The following is an 18,938-nucleotide window of genomic DNA, read 5'->3' as shown; positions in this document are numbered from 1 at the left end:
AGGTTATCTTATCATATAGACTAAAGTTTGTGTTTGGTAAGATTTTTTTTTTTTTTTTTTTTTTTTCAAAATGTTTTTGAAAGTCTTATGCTCGAATGCAGATTCATTTAATAAAAATGCTGTAAAACAGTAATATTGGGAAATATTATTACAATTTAAAATAACTGTTTTCTGTTTTTATATATTTTAAAATGTAATTTATGAAAGACATGATCGCATTATGATTGTAACATTATACTGTCTTTAATGAATCCTTGATTGTATTCTTTAAGTATTCATTTCTTTAAAAAAATCTTATTGAGTCCAAACTTTTGAACGTTAGTGTAGTTTGTGTGTATGTTTGCCCTCATATTGAGGATAAGTAACTGCTATAATGCAGCACTAATTGGGCTCTTGGAAGGATGCTTTATAGATGTTGGCTTTCTTCCTAAACCGATTTGGATGATGATGACTGGAGTGAAATTAAAGTACAAGAAGTTCACGGTTCATCCTTTCAACATTTATGTATATTTATTTATATTAAAACATTAGACCTCTGGATTTAGATCACTTACATAAATCCAATGGATTTAATCTTGTCAGTGAATATTAATCACCAGATACATTTCACAAATGTTCTTGAATGCCCAGGGATTCTTTAAATTAACCATAAACCCAAATCAGTGTATAATGCAATGAAAAACGTTTCTAAGCAAGGCACACACCCATAATGCAACAGTACTGATGTGCAGTGTTCTGTGCAGCTGCTTGGCCTTCCCTCTAGATCTTTCTATTGATCCTGCAGCCATCTGTTTGAGCCTCTCATGGGGGATATCACTTACTACACAAATACATTCTTCCTGAAAGCAGCAGCACCAACACTTCGCTCACTTAGTAGCATAGTAAACCCTTAAGCATTTCCTGGCAGCCTGACGAAGTTTTTGAGGAGAGATTTTATTGCCTGTATTTGACTTCTTGTTGTTTGTTCCAGGAGCATGACATTGAGACGCCCCATGGTGTGCTCCATGTGACCATGAGAGGCAGCCCTAAAGGCAACCGCCCTGTCATTCTCACCTACCATGACATCGGCCTCAACCGTATGTGAAAAAAATGAAATGACAGACAAATTGTGTACTTGTCAGAAATTCTGAGTACGATGATGACGTTGGTGTTTTGGTTGGTTTTCAGACAAGTCCTGCTTCAACACCCTGTTTAACTTTGAGGACATGATGGAGATCACTCAGCACTTTGCCGTCGTGCACGTGGACGCCCCTGGCCAGCAGGAGGCAGCACCCCCCTTTCCCACAGGGTGAGTGGCACGTCCCAACAGCCAATGAGGCAATACTGCCATTAAACACATTATCAAAATCTTGTGATTACAAAGCCCTGCATCTTGAAAAACAATTTCTGCTGATTCGCACGAATTTCGAAGAATTCAAAATGTATGTTAACTCACAATCTGCAAAGGAGTGAACAAATATTTTGTCGAATATTAATGTAAAAAAAAACTAAAGAAGTTTACATGAACAATTTTTTTCACAAAATATGTTGTTTGAATGTAGTAAAACATCTGGCTCATGTTTGCATTTTCTTCAGTCATTGGCCATAATTATAACTTGTAATCATGACTAGGCATAAAATAATATGTGAATATCAGCTGAGAATTGAACAAAGAGTTCTAACCTGGCAACCTGTCAGTGGCAGTGTTTCTGGTGTTTAAGGGATAAAACAAGACGTCTTCGCCTTATAAATGGTTGTTGAAATGCTATGAAATGCACATCATATTTTGTGAGAAACTGGCGTGCAAACAGGCACTAATTTTGGAATCAGCACCCCAAAGTTAGTAAGAAACAAGTATTGGATTTAATTCAACAAATAAGCAGAGTGGTGTTATTTATTAGTTCTATTCCCTTGGTTAATATTGGTTGGTTATATTCCCATTGATTTATATAATTGTTATTTTCTGTCTTTGTTGCTCTTCAGGTACCAGTACCCTACCATGGATGAGCTGGCAGAGATGTTATCCTCAGTCCTGACTCAGCTGAAGTGAGTAACAAAGTCCAGCTGGTCCATTAGTATTGAATTACTCTCTACCACATCAATCAGTGACGGAACAGGACATCACTGCATCTGTAGGACTGTTTGAGTGAATTACAAGATTTCTCTGTTGGGAGCACTGATGAAACACTGCAGATGTTGAAAATGACACAGGATGTGTATGTATCCGTTTGCAGGGTGAACAGCGTGATTGGCATTGGTGTGGGAGCAGGTGCATACATCTTAAGCCGCTTTGCTGTGAGTTCTGCTTTTCATTTCACTTTCATTTTATTGTCTTAAAAAATTGTCTGTGCCTTTCTCTCTGTCTAGCTCATTCTTTCTTTCTTTATAACGGTATTGAATCCCCTAAATTAGCATTCTGTTTGCGTACGGAATACTGAATTGCCTCCCAAACCCGTCGGTGTAACCACAGCAACATTTTTGTGTCTCTCAGCTGTAAACAAGGAACATGGATGCCAACAGTTTAACCCGTTTGCCGTTATCTGTTTTTATCTAAAAGAAATAATAGCAACTGGAGATGTATTAGTGATTGAAAAGTTTAAACCATTTTAAACTATCTATGGAGTGTAATGTGGCTGTAAAATAACAGTTTGCAAGTTAAGTACCCCTGCATGGTTCAAAAAGATTTTTTTTCTTCTTCTTTTTACTTTCCCTGCAACATTTTGACTGGCCTGTTATAAATATTTTTCATAAGAAGTATTAAAAAAAAATCTATAAAAAAAAGAAGAAATGTTTTCCTTAAAACAACTATTTACAACCAATAATTGATTTGTTTTTTAATATAAATATTTGAATGAATTAATAATATTAAATTTACAAAAATAACTTCTACATCATGTACCACTTTAAACTTCATAAACACTAGATTTTGTAAATGTATTATATGCTTTGTCATTATTATTAGTTTTTTTAATATTTCTATATATTTTTATCCTTTTAGTTTGAATAATTTTAGTTCTTCAACTTGAATTTAGTTTATTTCATTGATCAAGTTTTTCATATTTTTCAACTAAATAATAGTTTTAGTTAACAATAAAACACTGAAATGATGCTACATATTAAACTGCGGTGTGTACATGCCCTATATCAAACAGCTATATCACATATTTTTATATCATCCCCACCTGCACTTTTAGTGAAAATAGTGCCGGGAAAGCTGCATTGCCCCCAGAGGCTCTGAATGCAGGACTGTTATTATACTGCCCGCACTGCAGCCTCAAGCATCTGAGGCTATTGATCAAAGTCTAAATATCTCTGACACACTCACAAGCCTGATATATTCAGCATTTCTTTTATGCAAAACAAACCATAATACATCTCTTCCCCCTCCCTCTTTTCTCATTCACGGGTCGCTAAGTGCCCTGTGTTATTTTCCTGTGCTGTCCTCTCTCATCCTCTCTTCATATGTGTGCGCATAGACTCGCACACTGAAAGATTAATGCCACTGACAGTCAGCAGAAGAGGCTTCTGAAGGAAGATGCTTTGAGTTCAGCTGCTAAAAGCTCCTCCTCTGCCATGACTACATGCACTTTAAATCACTCTCCCCACGTTCCCCTCATTAAAGACCCTAATTCCCTAATTTCCTTTGCTCTGTCTGCAGCTGATTCAGCCGACCCTGGTAGAGGGGCTGGTTTTGATCAATGTGGACCCCTGCGCTGAGGGCTGGATAGACTGGGCTGCTTCCAAGGTGAGTATACACTTTGATCAAACAGATGGTGATTATACAGTGCTATGCATAAGTTTAGACACCCATGCTAAAGTTGACTAAAAAGAGGAATAAAAAATCATCTTAATGCCTTAATTAAAAAAATTAGGAAAAATCCAACCTTTAAGGACACCAATTTTCTTTGTGAATGAATAATGTATCGTAAATAAATAAATGTTCTTCCTTAAATACAGGGTGCATAAGTCTGGACACCCCTATGTTAAATTCCCATAGAGGCAGGCAGATTTTTATTTTTAAAGGCCAGTTACTTCATGGATCCAGGATACTATGCATCCTGATAAAGTTCCCTTGGCCTTTGGAATTAAAATAGCCCCACATCATCACATAGCCTTCACCATACCTAGAGATTGGCATGGAGTACTTTCCATAAGATCATCTCTCAATGCAAATCAAAGCAGCTATTAGGCTAACTGAAATAAAACCATGCCAATCTCTAGGTATGGTGAAGGCTATGTGATGATGTGGGGCTATTTTAATGATGTGCGTCTCGTCTCGTTTTCGTCAGGTGATAAAGGTTCGTTGACGACAATATTTCGTCATAATTTCCGTTGACGAAAGCAACACTAACTTGCACTGACAGATTTTAAAATGTCAGTGCCATTGTTTTGTCTCAAAATGCATACCAGTAATGCCCCCCCCACCCCCAAGAAACGATTATAAAATTTACTTAAATGCCCTAATTGAACTAATGCCTAATCCTGGCTTAATCTAAGCCCTGTCTGTGAAACTGGGCTTCAGTGTCTTAAGGACTCTACCACAGGTGCAGCAATATGTTTATATTTTATTACTTTCATAGTATTATCCATATCCATATTACTCTAATTTTTTTTTCTAGCTCACTGGGTGGACTAGCAATCTAGTGGACACCGTGATGTATCATCACTTCAGCACTGTGAGTAAACCCCTCTGGCTTTACAACAATCATTTCCATAATGCTTTGTGAGCACAATGAGAGCCAGCTGGCTATTATTTCTCTTTAAGCGTAATGTTTTTTATTTATTATTCTGAAAAATTAGGAGGAGCTGACTGACAACCAAGAACTGATTCAGACATACCGCCTGCACATTGCCCAGGACATCAACCAGGACAACTTGGGCCTTTTCTGTGGCTCATACAATGCGTAAGTTACTTTTCATTAAAGAAATCATCTGTATTGGTCATTAATTCTGCTGACAAACCTTCTAAATTAGGTCTTTGTTTTTAACAGGCGTCAAGACCTTGGAATCGAGAGGCCAGTTGCTGGTCTCAATGAGAACACAGTGAAAACGCTGATGTAAGCTTTTATTTCATTTGATTCTAGTTCTTTTTATTGTTTTATTTTTTTGTGTATTTTCTATTCACCACTGTCTGTCCTGGACAGATGCCCTGCTCTTCTGGTGGTTGGAGACACTTCCCCTGCTGTGGAGGCTGTGGTAAGTTTGGAAGTACAAGGTCATTTTTTTGTTGCTGTACCCACTACTTGAAAACTAATAAATTATTTTATATTACAGGTTGAATGCAACTCTAGATTAAATCCAACAAAGACCACCTTGCTGAAGGTAAGACAACATGGGTATTTTGCAAAGCCCTAACTCTTAATCTTCAAGTCCAGCATTTAACTCGTCTAACTTTTTGCTCTCCTGAAGTGGTACATTGTGAACTGCGTGTGATATTTGTATCTCTTTATTTTAATTTTTTTTTACATTATTTGAATTCTCTCTCTCTGTGACAGATGGCTGACTGTGGCGGTCTGCCTCAGGTTGTTCAGGTTAGTCCTGATCTTTTAATTCTTGATATTGAACACCATATTAAACACCTCCGCCCCTGCTGTTATCTTCACCAATGTTCAAGTATGCATTATGTAATATGAATGTGTAATCCTGTTTAAATGACCTCTAATCTCCCAACAGCCTGGAAAGTTGGCCGAAGCCTTCAAATACTTTGTTCAAGGAATGGGATACAGTGAGTATTTTTATCCGTTTACCTCAGCATTTGACATTCTAACCTGTGAATGTATCTTCAGTGAAGTTAGTTTAATCTGGGACAGCTTTCTCCGTAAACATGCATCTATTTATCTGCGTTTCTAAGACACTGGCCTGTGCTGATTATCAATTCAGCCCACCACTATGACTAATGGCCGTCTTTTATTAAGACAAATCCGGCTCTGGGAGTCTGTCTTTGTTTCTTTTCTCCTTTCTTTTTACCGCACACAACTCACCATGACTTCCCACACACCCTGTGTTTTGATTAGTTTTCCTTCCAAACTACAGACGTGCACAAAATAGCAATGTCCTCTGAATGAGCCCTCCCCACATTTTGGTTGACAGGTTTCGGCGCACCAGTATAGTGCTTAATGTGCTGCCAGCGCTCTGTGTGAAAAAATGTCACCCTCTCTCTGACCTCATACCTCCCCCTCAAAAGATACTTGCTGTTTCATTTCTGCACTGTTGTATAGTCTTTGTTGGAATCAGGCAGGAATTTACATGTCAGGAGTCGGACCAAAGTGGTGACTTTTCAAGAGCATAATACTTGCTAACATTCATCCCAGGCTTTTAAATTAAGCCATCAAAGCCCTAGAGAGTTTTTGAAGGGGGCCACATTATGAGGAATCTAATTGCTAAATCTTATCTTGAGATTGAAGAGAACATTGTACTATAAAAACATACTTTGAACATTCAAACAGGACAAAAAAGAGCTTCTTTTTTTATTATTATGGGGCGACAGTCATTATCTGGAGGTCACAGACAGTTAAAGGTAGGGCTGTAGTACTCGAGTCCGGTCTTGGACTCGAGTCCGGACTCGAGACCGCTTTTCTATGGTCTCGGACTTGTCTCGGACTCGGTAGTATTCGGACTCGGACTTGTCTCGGTCTCGGCCACTGGTCTTGCCAAATATGGCTTTTGGTCTCGACCGAGTCCAGGTGTCTTTATTATGTTCCCAGTAATCACACATACGTCGCCGCGATATTAAAACAAAATATTATTGGAGGGAAAGTGAAACACTGGCCACTTAATAACTATGGGCATTTCGGCTCTTTTTCGTGAGCCGGCTCGTTTCACTCAGCTCACTGAAAAGAGCCGGCTCTTTTGACTCATAAACGGCTCTATAAAAAATAAATGTTTAAATAAACTCGCTGAAAGTCCACCGCTAGTGCAACGTGAATATTCATATTTTTAATTGTCCATAACACCCCGAAAACTAGCCTGCTTGCCTTGCACATCTAATGGGCAAAGTTTTCCGACTTTTTTTCTTACCTTTCTTTCTTTGCCTATTCCACGAGTGGTAGGCTTTTCGTCACGTCATCTGCCCGATCCGCGGTTTATCCGCATCTCTTGTGTGTGTGTGTGTGTGTGTGTGTGTGTGAGTTGGCTCGGCCCTCCCTCATGCAGTTTAATTGGTTGACATCGCGTGTATGATTGACAGGAACAGAATGTAAGGCTGATCAGACAGTCGAAACGAATGTGTGTGCTCCTTTAGGCCTATATAATTATTATTTTTTTGTTGTTCTTTGAATGTCAATTATTTTAAATAAAATTAAAATTATTCATTATTTCATTATTACATAATGATTTAATTTCTATAGGCTAGCGCTAGCCTATATTTTTTTAGCAGACTTTTTTTTTCCTGTCCTGGACTCGGTCTTGACTCGGACTCTAAACTTTTTGGACTCGGTCTTGACTCGGACTCGAACCTCTTTGGACTCGGTCTTGACTTGGACTCGACTAGTCCTGGTCTTGGACTTGTCTTGGACTCGACAAAGGTGGTCTTGACTACAGCCCTAGTTAAAGGTGACTGAGTTAGAGTGAAATTGGATAATGGTTATGAAGATAACCATTGTGAATATCAGGGAAAATTATTAAATAATAAAAAATGTTTAGATGCCAAAAAGATTCAAAATTATTAAAGAGCATTACTGCGTCCCTATTTGCATACTATCCATCCTAAATAGTATTTGAAATTAGAATTAGTGTGTCTCAAATCATAGTGTTGAAATGACTCCAAAAATACCCAGATAGTCTAATATTTCCGGTTAGAATCCGAAGTGCAGATCCGTGCACACTCTAAGGGTGCACACAACCCATTGTGCATTAGATGAGGCTTCGATAAGAACTACAAACACTAATACATTTTTTTTAAACTAAAAACATGGCGGTTGTGCGAGACAACAGTTACGTGGAGAAGGGTTTTACTTGTGATTAACAATCAGTATTTAACCTGATGAAAAAATATGTATTCAAAGTCATCCACATTATATTTCATCTGCAGCAACTTAGTGATCATTTATAGAGGTACATTTGGTCATTAACTTTCAATTGCATCATTATACAAACACATGAGGAGAGTTCTCCGCATTAAAGACCCACGTCTGGTAGATCAACGTGTTGCTACATTTCTCTCTGATACGGTAGTGAAATAAATTAAATTGAATGTGGAGGATTTTAACTGCGACAAGATGATTGACAGGGCAGTTTAAATGTTGTAAGGATGCATGTAATTAAGCGGCAGAGTGGTCTGTTAAAGACGCAGTTATGACGAAGTAGCATGTCCCAAAGCTTACCTACTCTTCTGCTACACACTCAAAAGTATTTACTTTTTCTTCACAAAAACAGTACATATTTTAGGGCATAGTATAAGTAGGCGAATTGGGATGCAGCACATGTTTTTTTCCTCTTGGCGCCCTCTGTAGGTGAGGAGCCATAAATGAAGCATTAGGCTCAGCTCACGTCACTGCAGAAAAAGGATTTGCGTTTTAAGACCCTGCAGAAAGGCCACTGAAACACAGCTGTAAACATCTGGAAGGTTTACAGTGGTAATTAGTAGGGTTGAGTTTATAACTTGCAAGGTTACATTTTAAAACACAGCCGTACCCGTAGTATCTAGCCTGTATTCAAATTAACAGAAATATTGAAAACATTTCCATGCAATACTTCACACACTTTTCTTTTTATACCAAAACCTGTACAGATATCTTATTGTTCTGTCTATCTGTCTCCCTTCAACATTTGCAAACAGTTCCTCATGTTTTGCTCAGCCATCTGAGCACTGAATCAGGTACCCGGATGTGATCCAACAGTTTTTTTGACTGGTGTTTACATGCTTGCATGGTTCACCTCTGTGCTTGTGTTTAGACATATTTGCATGTAGATATTTGACATGGTATTATTTAGTGGTTGACCGATATCGTTTTTTCAATTTTGTGTTCTTCATTTTATTTTACTTTATTTAAAAAAAAAATGTTCCACATTTTTCAGAGGGTATGTGTTGGTTTTTAGTTTTGCTTGAATGTGTCTTTGCGCTGTGTTTGGTAGATCTACATATCGTCAGAAATGCCTCTGTGTGCACATTTATACTGTATGTGGGCAGACACAAGACGAATTTCTGATAATCTATTATTACATTCTCGGTTTGGTTTCCTCTTGCATGATGCTTGTTCTATCTGTTTACTTGCAATTACCCCCGATTCTACTGAAGACTGAAATAATCACACATCTTCTCACATCTCACTCCCACCTCACAGTACCAGCGGCTGGCATGACCCGTCTGTCTCGATCCCGGTCCTCCTCCTCCAGCATCACATCCATGGACGGCTCACGCAGCCGCAACCTGAACAGCCCTCTGGACGGGCCCAACTCTGGAGTCCTGGACAACCAGGCCAGGCCACAAACCATGGAGGTCTCCTGCTAAAGAATCTGCTGTCTGCTGTCCTTTCACCCCTCACCTCCTGTTATTTGTGTCCTAGATACCTACGTGTTTCTAATGCCTTTAATAGTGAGGCAGGGGAGGCTCAAATGAAATGTATTATATACTGAAGGTATGCATAATGAATATATACAGATGTTACTATATGCTAGCCACATTTTCAGCCATAAAAGCAGATAAAATTAAAGACTAATATATATTTACACATGAAGGGTCTTCCATCACGCTTTTTATTTTCATTTTTTTATCACGGTTTGCGTTACATGGAATTAATTCCACCTCTTTTATGAGCCACTCTCACGTAAAGGAAAACACATGCATTAAAACTTTTTTTTTTTTATGTTTTATGGTGTGACCTGTGACCTTTCCTGTGCTCTTATCGTGCTACACTGTGTGCTATTGTTTAATTTGTTATGTCTTACAAATGTGTTTTGTCGTTGAATACACTTTCCTGTTCATCATATGAATGTAATGAATGTTCAGTAACTGACTTTTGTTGTATTTATATTAAAAACTCTAATGGGTTATACTAAAAACCATCAACTATTAGAAAACAAACACTTGTAATGACTCGTCAGACAAAAGAAGTGGAATATCATTCTTTATTTTCATTTTAATACTTGTTTCTTTTTCTTTTTTAAAAAGCTACATTAAGCCATCACCCTTTTAAATATTCAAAACAAAAGTAGCATGGACTTAGTTTGATATAAAATCATTTTTTCTTTTGTATTTTAATTCCTAACCATTTTTTTTAACATAATTCTTAATTAAAACATGACTTGATGTACACATGGAATGACAGCTGTATATGAGTATGAAATAGTGTCTGACAAAAGTCACTGTCCACTGATTCTCAATTACTAAATAAAGTTAGATCATGGGAAATAACACTGTTCATGCATTTTTTCCTTAGACGTTTATAACTGCTATACTTTTGCTTTCAAAATAGTATTATGTTCAGAACCACCCAAGACACAACCTCAACCGCCTAATGAGACGGAAGATCAAGGCTCAAAGTTTCCGACCACACATGTACTTTTTCCTCCCCTCACCTCAAGCAACACATCTCAGATTGTGGTGATACTATTTTTTACCAGTCTTTTCAAACATTTTATGGTGCATATTATTGCCAAGAAAATGTTAGAAGCTCAAAGTTATCACTTACACACAAAATTACCTTCATGAATGATATAGCATTGGCTTAACTTTCACATAGGCCTATGTACAATCTATAAGTCTATATCCATTCTATGTATTATCTTATTGTAACTGAAGGCACTGCATATTGCACACTTAGTTCCTTTACAACAGTTTTATTCTGACTGTTGTATGATTTGTGGATTTGTAAAGCACAGGAAATATAATTTGCATGTTGGTTAGTTCACCACAACTACTCAACAGAACATAAGTCAAATCACACGCACAACAACAGACAACAGAGGATAAAGGTCGTGTCAACATCGTTGTGCACTCATCTAGTGATGGTGAGATTCCTGGCTATAGTGGGTACTCTTTTATCAAATGGCCTACTATTAATTTTATATCTTGTAATTTTAGCGTTTTCGCACACGGAGTTGAAACAGAGCTGAGTAAGTATTTATAGCTGTCTCTTAAATCATCGATTCCAAAAAAAAAAGGAACGTTTATTTTTTAAGTCTGTCTGTTTTTATATCAAATGAATCAATAATATTGTGTAATTGAATTTTTTGAGTAGTGTTGTTTCTTCAGTTGGGTTTTCAGGGTGGATTCTGTCATAAAATGAGAAAATGGTGATAAAATAACGATGGGGTGTCTAACAAGCAGACTGTGGCGTCGATCTGCTGTTCACAGACTGGAGGATCCCGTATTGATGTCTGATGGGTGTTTGAGTATGAGCGTGATTATGCAATTAATCTTCCACATATGAACAGCTTTTCTTTGTCAAACACCTCTAACTCAGTTAGCTTTTACTCTGTACTAAATATTTTAATAGTCATGTTGACGTTGTGTATAATTATCCCTCAACTGTGTCTCTTTTACTTTAGCTGCAGGAAATCGCATGTATGCGGCAGTGGCTTTATGCAACTTTCCACCCCACAGGTCTGATGTACATGGTTTATTTTTAGGAGACAAACTGAACATTATATCCGAGTAAGTAAAGATTATTTTTTTACCTAAATGCATGTAAGTCTGTGCTCAAATAAATTCAGAATGGGTTTGTTTCTGTTACAGAGATGATGACATGTTGAGAGTTATTTCTACATCAACTGGCACAGAGTTTTTCATTCCTCACACGTACATTTCCAAAGTGCACAATCGGTCAGTCATATTCAAACTATTTTAAAAAACATTCATTATTTCCAAAAAGAAAAGAAAAAAATACAAATGCTAAAACATTTTGAACTTATGGGAGACCCGGGTTTGAGTCTGGCTTGCATGGGTCCTCTCTTTCTCTCCCTCATGTAATGTTTTTCTACCATTGCGACCATCATAAATATGGTGAAAAAGAAAAACATAGACAAGGAGAGTGTTATGTGATGTCATCAGATCATAATTAGGGAGTGGATTTAATCATACCACCTGATCACTGTTGATTGAGTGATTTTGAAAAAAAGTGATTATTATGTCCATTATTAACTTTGCCAAATCTTGTTTATTTCAATAAAGGTGGCTGTTTGAAGGGATCACCAGGAGAAATGCAGAACAACTTCTTATGCTGCCTCAAAACTACTCTGGATGTTTTCTAATTCGGGAAAGCCAGTCATGCCCTGGTTAGTCCATGCTAAAAGCAATTTATTGCTTGCCATCTTTTGTATTAATAAGTCTATTTCTTAACCTTAACAAATGCATTGCTGTTGGTTGTAGGTTCCTACTCACTCTCAATGCGACAAGATAGAGACCATGTGCGCAATGTAAAGCACTACAGAATCAATCAGCTCGACAACAACTGGTTCTATATCCACTACAACCGGACCTTCTCCACTCTCACCCAGCTGGTAGACTATTACTCACGTAAGCTCATATGACAAAAACAACAACAACAACAAAATTGCTCAGTATTAGTCCTCCAACCCACAAAATACAGTCCATTGCATTTCAATGATGATAAATACAACATTTGAATGTTAAAATAGATCAGAGAGAATACATTTAATCTATTTACAGAACCTTTTAATGGTACGTACTGTCAGCTGACTGAACCTTGCTTACTTCATGACTCGAACACAACTGTAGCGCATATACCTTCACCAATAGCATTCCAGAGGTCCAATCTTAACTGGAAAGATGTGTCCAGGTAGGTTTAGTTTTTATTTGGATCACATTTTCCAGGCTTTTCCTATAATTTAGGCTAGTATGATGCTTGTTTTGGTTGTTCTGTGTTATGCATAGAAATCAAATAACTCCTATTTATCATCAGGTCGATGATTCAAAGGCAGTTAAAGGGGACGGATCAGGAGATTCTGGTTAGTGAAGGACTGCGAGAGTCTATGAATTCATATTTTTACATCACAGAGGAGTCGAGCTGTGAGGACTGAGTGACATCCAACAAAGAACAGATATTGATTAACATCAAAGCCCACCGGCAACTATAGTTGCCGCATAGTTGTCATTTTCCTTTTGTAAGTATTTTTCTAGATGTTATCCAAGTTTTATGTCTCAATGACATGCAAGCAAACAACTAAATAAAGGATTTCAAGAAAAAAATAAGGTATTCACTTCCTTCCTGTCACATGAGGCTGTCAACTTTCTACCCCTACTTCCAGGAAGCATGGCGAAGGCAAACCCTCCCAAAGAAAGGTAATTTTCATGTTACTAATAAGTATTTTTTGTTAAAAAAAAAGTTTATTCAAGTGTTCTATTAGTATACTTCTTTTAAAATAAAAATAAGAATATACTTTTTTATATATTTCTCAAAAATATACTTTATGTACTTCTCAGAAATATACTTAATATTACATAGTGTACTTGACTTATACTGAGAGAAAAGTCCAAGTATATTTGGCCTGTACTTGTACTCAATCTTTTCATCGAGATATATACGTAAAAGTATAATTAAGTATTCAAAGTATACTCGGCTTGTAGTTGTGTTAACTCTTTTGATCGAGTAGCCTATTAAATATACTTTTTTTACATAGTTTTTTCACAGTCTTGTGAAACTTACATTGTTTGAAAATATTGATTAGAATATTGATATATAACAGATATGTTGATTCTAATTTTGAGGATGAATTTTGTCCATTGACAAAATTCATTTGATTCTAATCATAATATAACATTATTGAAAAGCAGATTTTTTTTTCAGTACAAAAAATGTAACTAAACTTTGACAAAAAGTAACTTTTATTGTTATAATTGTGATTTCATAATATGTAGATATATACAACTGGAAAAACTTGTGAAAAGATGTCTTTCAGTTAGTCAAATAGTGGAGCTCTGCAGCCATCTACTGGTTAAAGTGATAATTTGTTACTTTTAAAACTGCATTTTCCAAAAGGTGGGACAATGTGACCATGTCAAATTATCCATGTTATCCTCATGAATGAAAGTTAGAAATGTGGGTCAAAAAGACTTCGACTTTTATATATAATACATTTGTTTATGAATAAAGATTTATCTGCTGAAAGCAGTTATTTTGAGATAGATGCCAAATGTTCTCCTATTCATATTTGACATTGAGGGGGTCCATACAACATATTTGCCCACCGGAAACTAGTTGCCGCACATTCAAATATGATTTTCAAGAAAAAAAACCCTGGGGAAAATAAATGCAGAACATTTTCACATAGGACACTATTAACACGACTATATTTCTTTTAATTTAAATTTGAATTTGTTAAGTTATAGTCATATTTTTTGTCTGTTGTAGTGAACAGGATGCATTACCTTGGGAAATTGCTCAATAGGATCTGACAGAAAGTAAAGTAACAATACAAACTATAAAGTAACTTACTTTAATACAGATATGTGACATAATATAATTATGCTGAATTAATTGTGCAATTGTTGGAAAATTCTTATTTTACCTTAACTTTGTTTAATTAAATGCAACAATACTTTAAAATCTATTTTTATGTGTCAGTATTTACATGGTCAAATTGCAACTCTGTATTTACCCACCTTTTAGAAATGTGAGAACTGACGTGTTTATATGTTTTGTAATAATGAGACTGACCAATTGTAATAATGGAGGCCTATTATAATTATATAGACCCTTTAAATATGAAATGAAGGAGATAAGGTTGCTGCATCTATATTATGACATTGTCTTCCCTTTCATTAATAGATGACAACTTACTTAACTAATTTATTTAAAATACATTGTATTCATTTGATAGTAAAATACATCAGCAACTCTTTTTAGTCCATTAGTCCAAAGTGGTCACAAATGCTAGTCCTGCCTCTGCTTGAATATTTTCCTGTATGACTTTGTTTTTTAAGCAGTCTGCAACAGATTTTTAATTTGTTTTAAATATACAACTATAAATATATATTTAAATTAAATATATATTTTTAAACGGACGTTACATTGTACAGTTGTGTTTTTTTTTTTCAGAGTACAGAAGTACAATTTAGCATAGTTTCAAATCGCATTTGAGCTTAGTGCATGGCGCCCTCTACTGGTCGGTTAAAACATCGTCCACACGAGGGCGCTCAACACACACGAGTGAGCGTCGAAAGCTGAGCGATTTTAACTTCCTGTTTGGAGCAGTTCAGGAAGACGAAGTAATGGCGACGCTACTGGGGCCCGAGTCCCCTTGGATGGGAGGAAAGAAACGGACTCGAAACAGGAATATTCTCACCAGGATACGACAGAGTCAGGTCACTGGACGAGGCGTCAGCAGAGGGACGCAGGTAAACGGGAGAATTTGTTCTGCTGACACAGAAAAGCCGCTGTCAGGGATCCGCGTTTATGAGCTGAACCGTCTATCAACCTGCTTTAAGTTAAGCAACAAAATAAATCGGACGGTTGTTACATTTAAGTTTGATCTAAAGGTAGTTTAAATAATCTCTTAAAACTTGTCAAATGGTCAGTGTAGTTTGAAAATTAACCACGTAAAGGGAGAAGAATGACAACTGGCCGTTAACTAATTAGGTTGTTCTTGGCTTTGACTGTCCGATGATAATTTGGGTTAAACGAGGCTTTAAATACAGTCCAAATACAATCCAATTAAAGACTCCGACACATGGAGTCGTATTATTATGAATGAGTAATATTATGCATTCTAATCACACACCGAGCAATCTGTAATCATATAATGTTTATAACCGACCAGCTGCTTTAAGTTATCACGGGTTGTGTCTCACAACCTAAAGCTTTCTATCTAGACAGCATTTGTGATCATTATATGCTCCTTTGAACGTCATAAAGCCCAAAAATGTTGTCAGCAATGCTAGAGTTTGACTGCCACATATTGTCATTTTATCTAGTGTCCAATTGTGCCATATCATTTTCGTATAGGTTGTCTTATCCATTTTTTCCCACCACCAGCCTAAACAGTAAATTGCACTCATTTTGTGTGGGTTATTGGTTCAGGCAGTGATATTTTGCTGGCTCAGGCCTGGAGTTTAAAGAGCTTGAATTATGTAAGATGTCCTGTTGAGTTGGACATGACCCTAGCCTGGGAATTTAACTGAATTGAACCCCCACAGGTTTCACTTTCATTTCATACTCCCAGTATTTGATACTGATTAACACTACAAATAAGTTAGGACCTATTAGAATACTTTGTTGTTTAATGTTTCTACAATGACAGGTTGGTGAATGTTTCTAAAGACCTTTTATTAGTATGCCATTTTTGGCACCTATCAGGCTACTTGTTCCTTTGAGTATTTGATTGTATTTTGAAGATATGAAAGGTAGAGGACATACTATGTGGTATATGGTAGAATGCATGGAGTTCATTGTATCAAAATAAATAAATCTATATCATTCAAGTTTTCTTGCTTTATGTGAACTGGCCTTGCTCCTTTTGCTGAATTGCAAGAACTGGAACAAGAATCTAGTTTCTGTTTATTCTTTGTTTCCAGCTCCCAGAAGTTCTTCTTCAGGAGAGAGACAAGAGGGCGAAATGGCACGGGATTCCAGTCTTACTCCAGGAGCTGTACGAGAGCAGCCACCTAAACAGTGACTTCGCCCGCTCGCATATTGTCCTGAAGGTGAGATCTCTTATTCCACTCACTCTTTTGAGTGTGGGATATTTTCTTATATCTTAAATAGCTTTATAGCCACTTGATATCCTTATTTCAGAGCAGACCTCACTCGGAGTGTCTCTCTAGGCTGAATTTGTCTCACATTGTGATGTTCTGATACAGGAACTGTCATCCTTGCTGTCTATGGAGGCCATGTCTTTTGTGACGGAGGATAGGAAGACGGCACAGGAGTCCACCTTTCCCAACACATACACCTTTGACCTGTTTGGAGGTGTAGATGTGAGTTCAGACACTCTCGTGTCTTCTCTGTGTAATGAGGAATTGGCACCATAACTGTGATCAATAAAAAGAGTGCTAATGAAAATGGATGACAGTGAAGTTATTGATTAGCCTAGTCTGTGTGTTGTGGCATAGAATAGCTTTGTCACTACTGTAACTTTACAGTAAAGAAAAAATAAATAAAATTATATATATATATATATATATATATATATATATATATATATATATATATATATATATATATATATATTAAATATGTATATATTAAATATTTATATTTATATATATAAATATAAATAAGTGCTCAACACTGTTAATATGTCTGTTTTGATAATGGGTGCGTTTTGATAATACATGAATGTTCTTAACCCAATTATGCATAATAAGCCGACAATGCATGTGATCATGTTAACCCGTTTTCCTTTATCGGAGTACGGTCATAAACGGGTTAGGGTTAGCATAAACTGATTGTCACAGTTAGATTTTAGCCCCTTACGCTGATTTTGCCCAGCATGTAAAGTAAACTCATTAACCTGATTTCTGTCGGCTTATTGAAGTGCGCATGTTTGATGTGTGACAGGAACGTGTCCTTACTGTGCATTTTAAGCGCATCCAGACAGAGCGAGTGTTTTGCAGTAAGGGAGGAGGAAATAAGTCACAAACTCAGACTCTTTCTTGACCCAAAAAATTATAAAAGTGCTCTCATCTCGTGCAGCAGAAGTGGTAAACTACAGTACAGTCAAAAATGCTGCATCTGTAACTGCATGAGAGGATAATATATGAGCCGTAAGTTTCCCGCTGACATGTTGCAATACTCTTCTTCAGTTTTTAATGCTTTATTTAACATCACAACCGACATAACAAGTAAAATACCCGGAGGTAGATATGCAAATTACGTTTGACGTCACTAACAGGAAATAACCTGATATATTAATAAAGTCTTGTAAACTCAGTTTACTTGCGTTATCAGGTTTGCATTTAAAGTTATCAGTGTACTGGTATGTAAACGTGCTCAATGTTAAAAGCTCTCTGTAACTTGCATTACAATCTTTTAAATATATTTTATATCATGTTTTAAAATATTGTAAAATATACATATATTATTTGCACATTATCATGAGGAGAACATTGGCAGACTACCAGAATTTGTAGAGGCAGAATTCCGCAGACAGCTCCGAAAAATTGATTGTTTGTGCTATATCTGTCAATAAGATTGTAGTGTCTATTTGACAATATTCAGCGCGTTTCAATTAAATCATATTCAATCATAAATTGAACTTTCATTTATCTGATTAATCAGTTAATTGAATAATTAATTGACCGATCAATTTATTTATCAAATGGATTTTAGTTGCAGACCTAGATCAATTCAGAATGAATGATTGATTTTGTCTTTTTAGCTGCTGGTGGAACTTCTGATGAGACCCACTCTGACAACGCTACAAAAGCCCAAGAGTAAGTTAACTAGTAGAACATTTTATGGAGATTATTTAAAAATAATGATATTTATTATTATTATTATTACTATTATTTATTGCTAAATATATTATTTATATAAAATAACAACAATTATATTATTATTATTATTTTATCTGCACTTAGTCTAGTAACCAATTGTTAAATACTATTTCTTTCATCAACAAATAAAATTCGATCTTTTTTTAAAATGACTTTTTTAAACTTCTTGTAGTGAATGATGACTTGGTTAAGGACTGCCTTAGTGTGCTGTACAACTGCTGCATATGTGTAAGTATTCTGGCTTCGTTCTCATTTAGGAATTGAATTGAAGGGTGACTAATATCCACATGAATCCACATGCACTTATTTTCCTACAGACGGAAGGGGTCACAAAAAACCTGGCATCGAGGGATGATTTCGTCTTATTTCTCTTCACGTTGATGACAAATAAGAAGACCTTTTTGCAAACAGCTACATTAATTGAGGATATCCTTGGAGTTAAAAAGGTCAGCCTTAAATGCATTGAGAGGATTAAGAATATTTGTCTTATCTACAAAAACAAAAGCCTAACAATTAAAAGTGATAAGCATGTGGAATACGTCACTAGTAATATCTGATGGTGTTT

General features: G+C 36.2%; 3 protein-coding genes across 8 annotated transcripts in view; all 3 read left to right on the top strand.

Annotated features, from left to right (window-relative positions):
• The window catches only part of ndrg3a (ndrg family member 3a), a 30,476-nt gene extending 20,146 nt beyond the window's left edge, over nucleotides 1-10,330 (top strand). For 3 of the 6 annotated variants that reach the window (XM_084100894.1, XM_084100899.1, XM_084100895.1), the window contains 14 exons: nucleotides 971-1,076; nucleotides 1,168-1,288; nucleotides 1,963-2,025; nucleotides 2,214-2,274; nucleotides 3,638-3,724; nucleotides 4,599-4,655; nucleotides 4,780-4,883; nucleotides 4,971-5,036; nucleotides 5,124-5,175; nucleotides 5,254-5,301; nucleotides 5,475-5,510; nucleotides 5,653-5,704; nucleotides 8,756-8,794; nucleotides 9,261-10,330. In XM_084100894.1, coding sequence (XP_083957020.1) covers nucleotides 971-1,076; nucleotides 1,168-1,288; nucleotides 1,963-2,025; nucleotides 2,214-2,274; nucleotides 3,638-3,724; nucleotides 4,599-4,655; nucleotides 4,780-4,883; nucleotides 4,971-5,036; nucleotides 5,124-5,175; nucleotides 5,254-5,301; nucleotides 5,475-5,510; nucleotides 5,653-5,704; nucleotides 8,756-8,794; nucleotides 9,261-9,427 — 1,059 coding nt within the window. In that variant the 3' untranslated portion in view covers nucleotides 9,428-10,330. The remainder of the gene's footprint in view (nucleotides 1-970; nucleotides 1,077-1,167; nucleotides 1,289-1,962; nucleotides 2,026-2,213; nucleotides 2,275-3,637; nucleotides 3,725-4,598; nucleotides 4,656-4,779; nucleotides 4,884-4,970; nucleotides 5,037-5,123; nucleotides 5,176-5,253; nucleotides 5,302-5,474; nucleotides 5,511-5,652; nucleotides 5,705-8,755; nucleotides 8,795-9,260) is intronic. The other 3 variants (XM_084100897.1, XM_084100896.1, XM_084100898.1) reach the window with 1 other exon arrangement.
• Nucleotides 10,331-10,829: 499 nt separating this feature from the next.
• sla2a (Src like adaptor 2a) lies at nucleotides 10,830-13,116 on the top strand. The gene is made up of 9 exons (XM_084100509.1): nucleotides 10,830-10,926; nucleotides 11,000-11,031; nucleotides 11,171-11,310; nucleotides 11,467-11,572; nucleotides 11,654-11,740; nucleotides 12,089-12,192; nucleotides 12,287-12,433; nucleotides 12,587-12,716; nucleotides 12,840-13,116. The coding sequence occupies exons 3-9, from the start codon at nucleotides 11,226-11,228 to the stop codon at nucleotides 12,955-12,957; spliced, it is 777 nt and encodes a 258-aa protein (XP_083956635.1). The 5' UTR covers nucleotides 10,830-10,926; nucleotides 11,000-11,031; nucleotides 11,171-11,225; the 3' UTR covers nucleotides 12,958-13,116.
• An 82-nt stretch (nucleotides 13,117-13,198) lies between these two features.
• trpc4apa (transient receptor potential cation channel, subfamily C, member 4 associated protein a) overlaps nucleotides 13,199-18,938 on the top strand; it is a 14,178-nt gene continuing 8,438 nt past the window's right edge. Inside the window, exons 1-7 of the mRNA XM_084100508.1 lie at nucleotides 13,199-13,219; nucleotides 15,132-15,274; nucleotides 16,451-16,579; nucleotides 16,736-16,852; nucleotides 18,256-18,310; nucleotides 18,546-18,601; nucleotides 18,691-18,819. Coding sequence (XP_083956634.1) covers nucleotides 15,149-15,274; nucleotides 16,451-16,579; nucleotides 16,736-16,852; nucleotides 18,256-18,310; nucleotides 18,546-18,601; nucleotides 18,691-18,819 — 612 coding nt within the window. The 5' untranslated portion in view covers nucleotides 13,199-13,219; nucleotides 15,132-15,148. The remainder of the gene's footprint in view (nucleotides 13,220-15,131; nucleotides 15,275-16,450; nucleotides 16,580-16,735; nucleotides 16,853-18,255; nucleotides 18,311-18,545; nucleotides 18,602-18,690; nucleotides 18,820-18,938) is intronic.

Source organism: Abramis brama, assembly GCF_963993115.1.
Source record: "Abramis brama genome assembly, chromosome: 23".
In the NCBI taxonomy this organism is placed as follows: domain Eukaryota; kingdom Metazoa; phylum Chordata; class Actinopteri; order Cypriniformes; family Leuciscidae; genus Abramis; species Abramis brama.
Note: the sequence above shows the minus strand (reverse complement) of the source record. Positions and strands in the feature narration are given on the sequence as shown.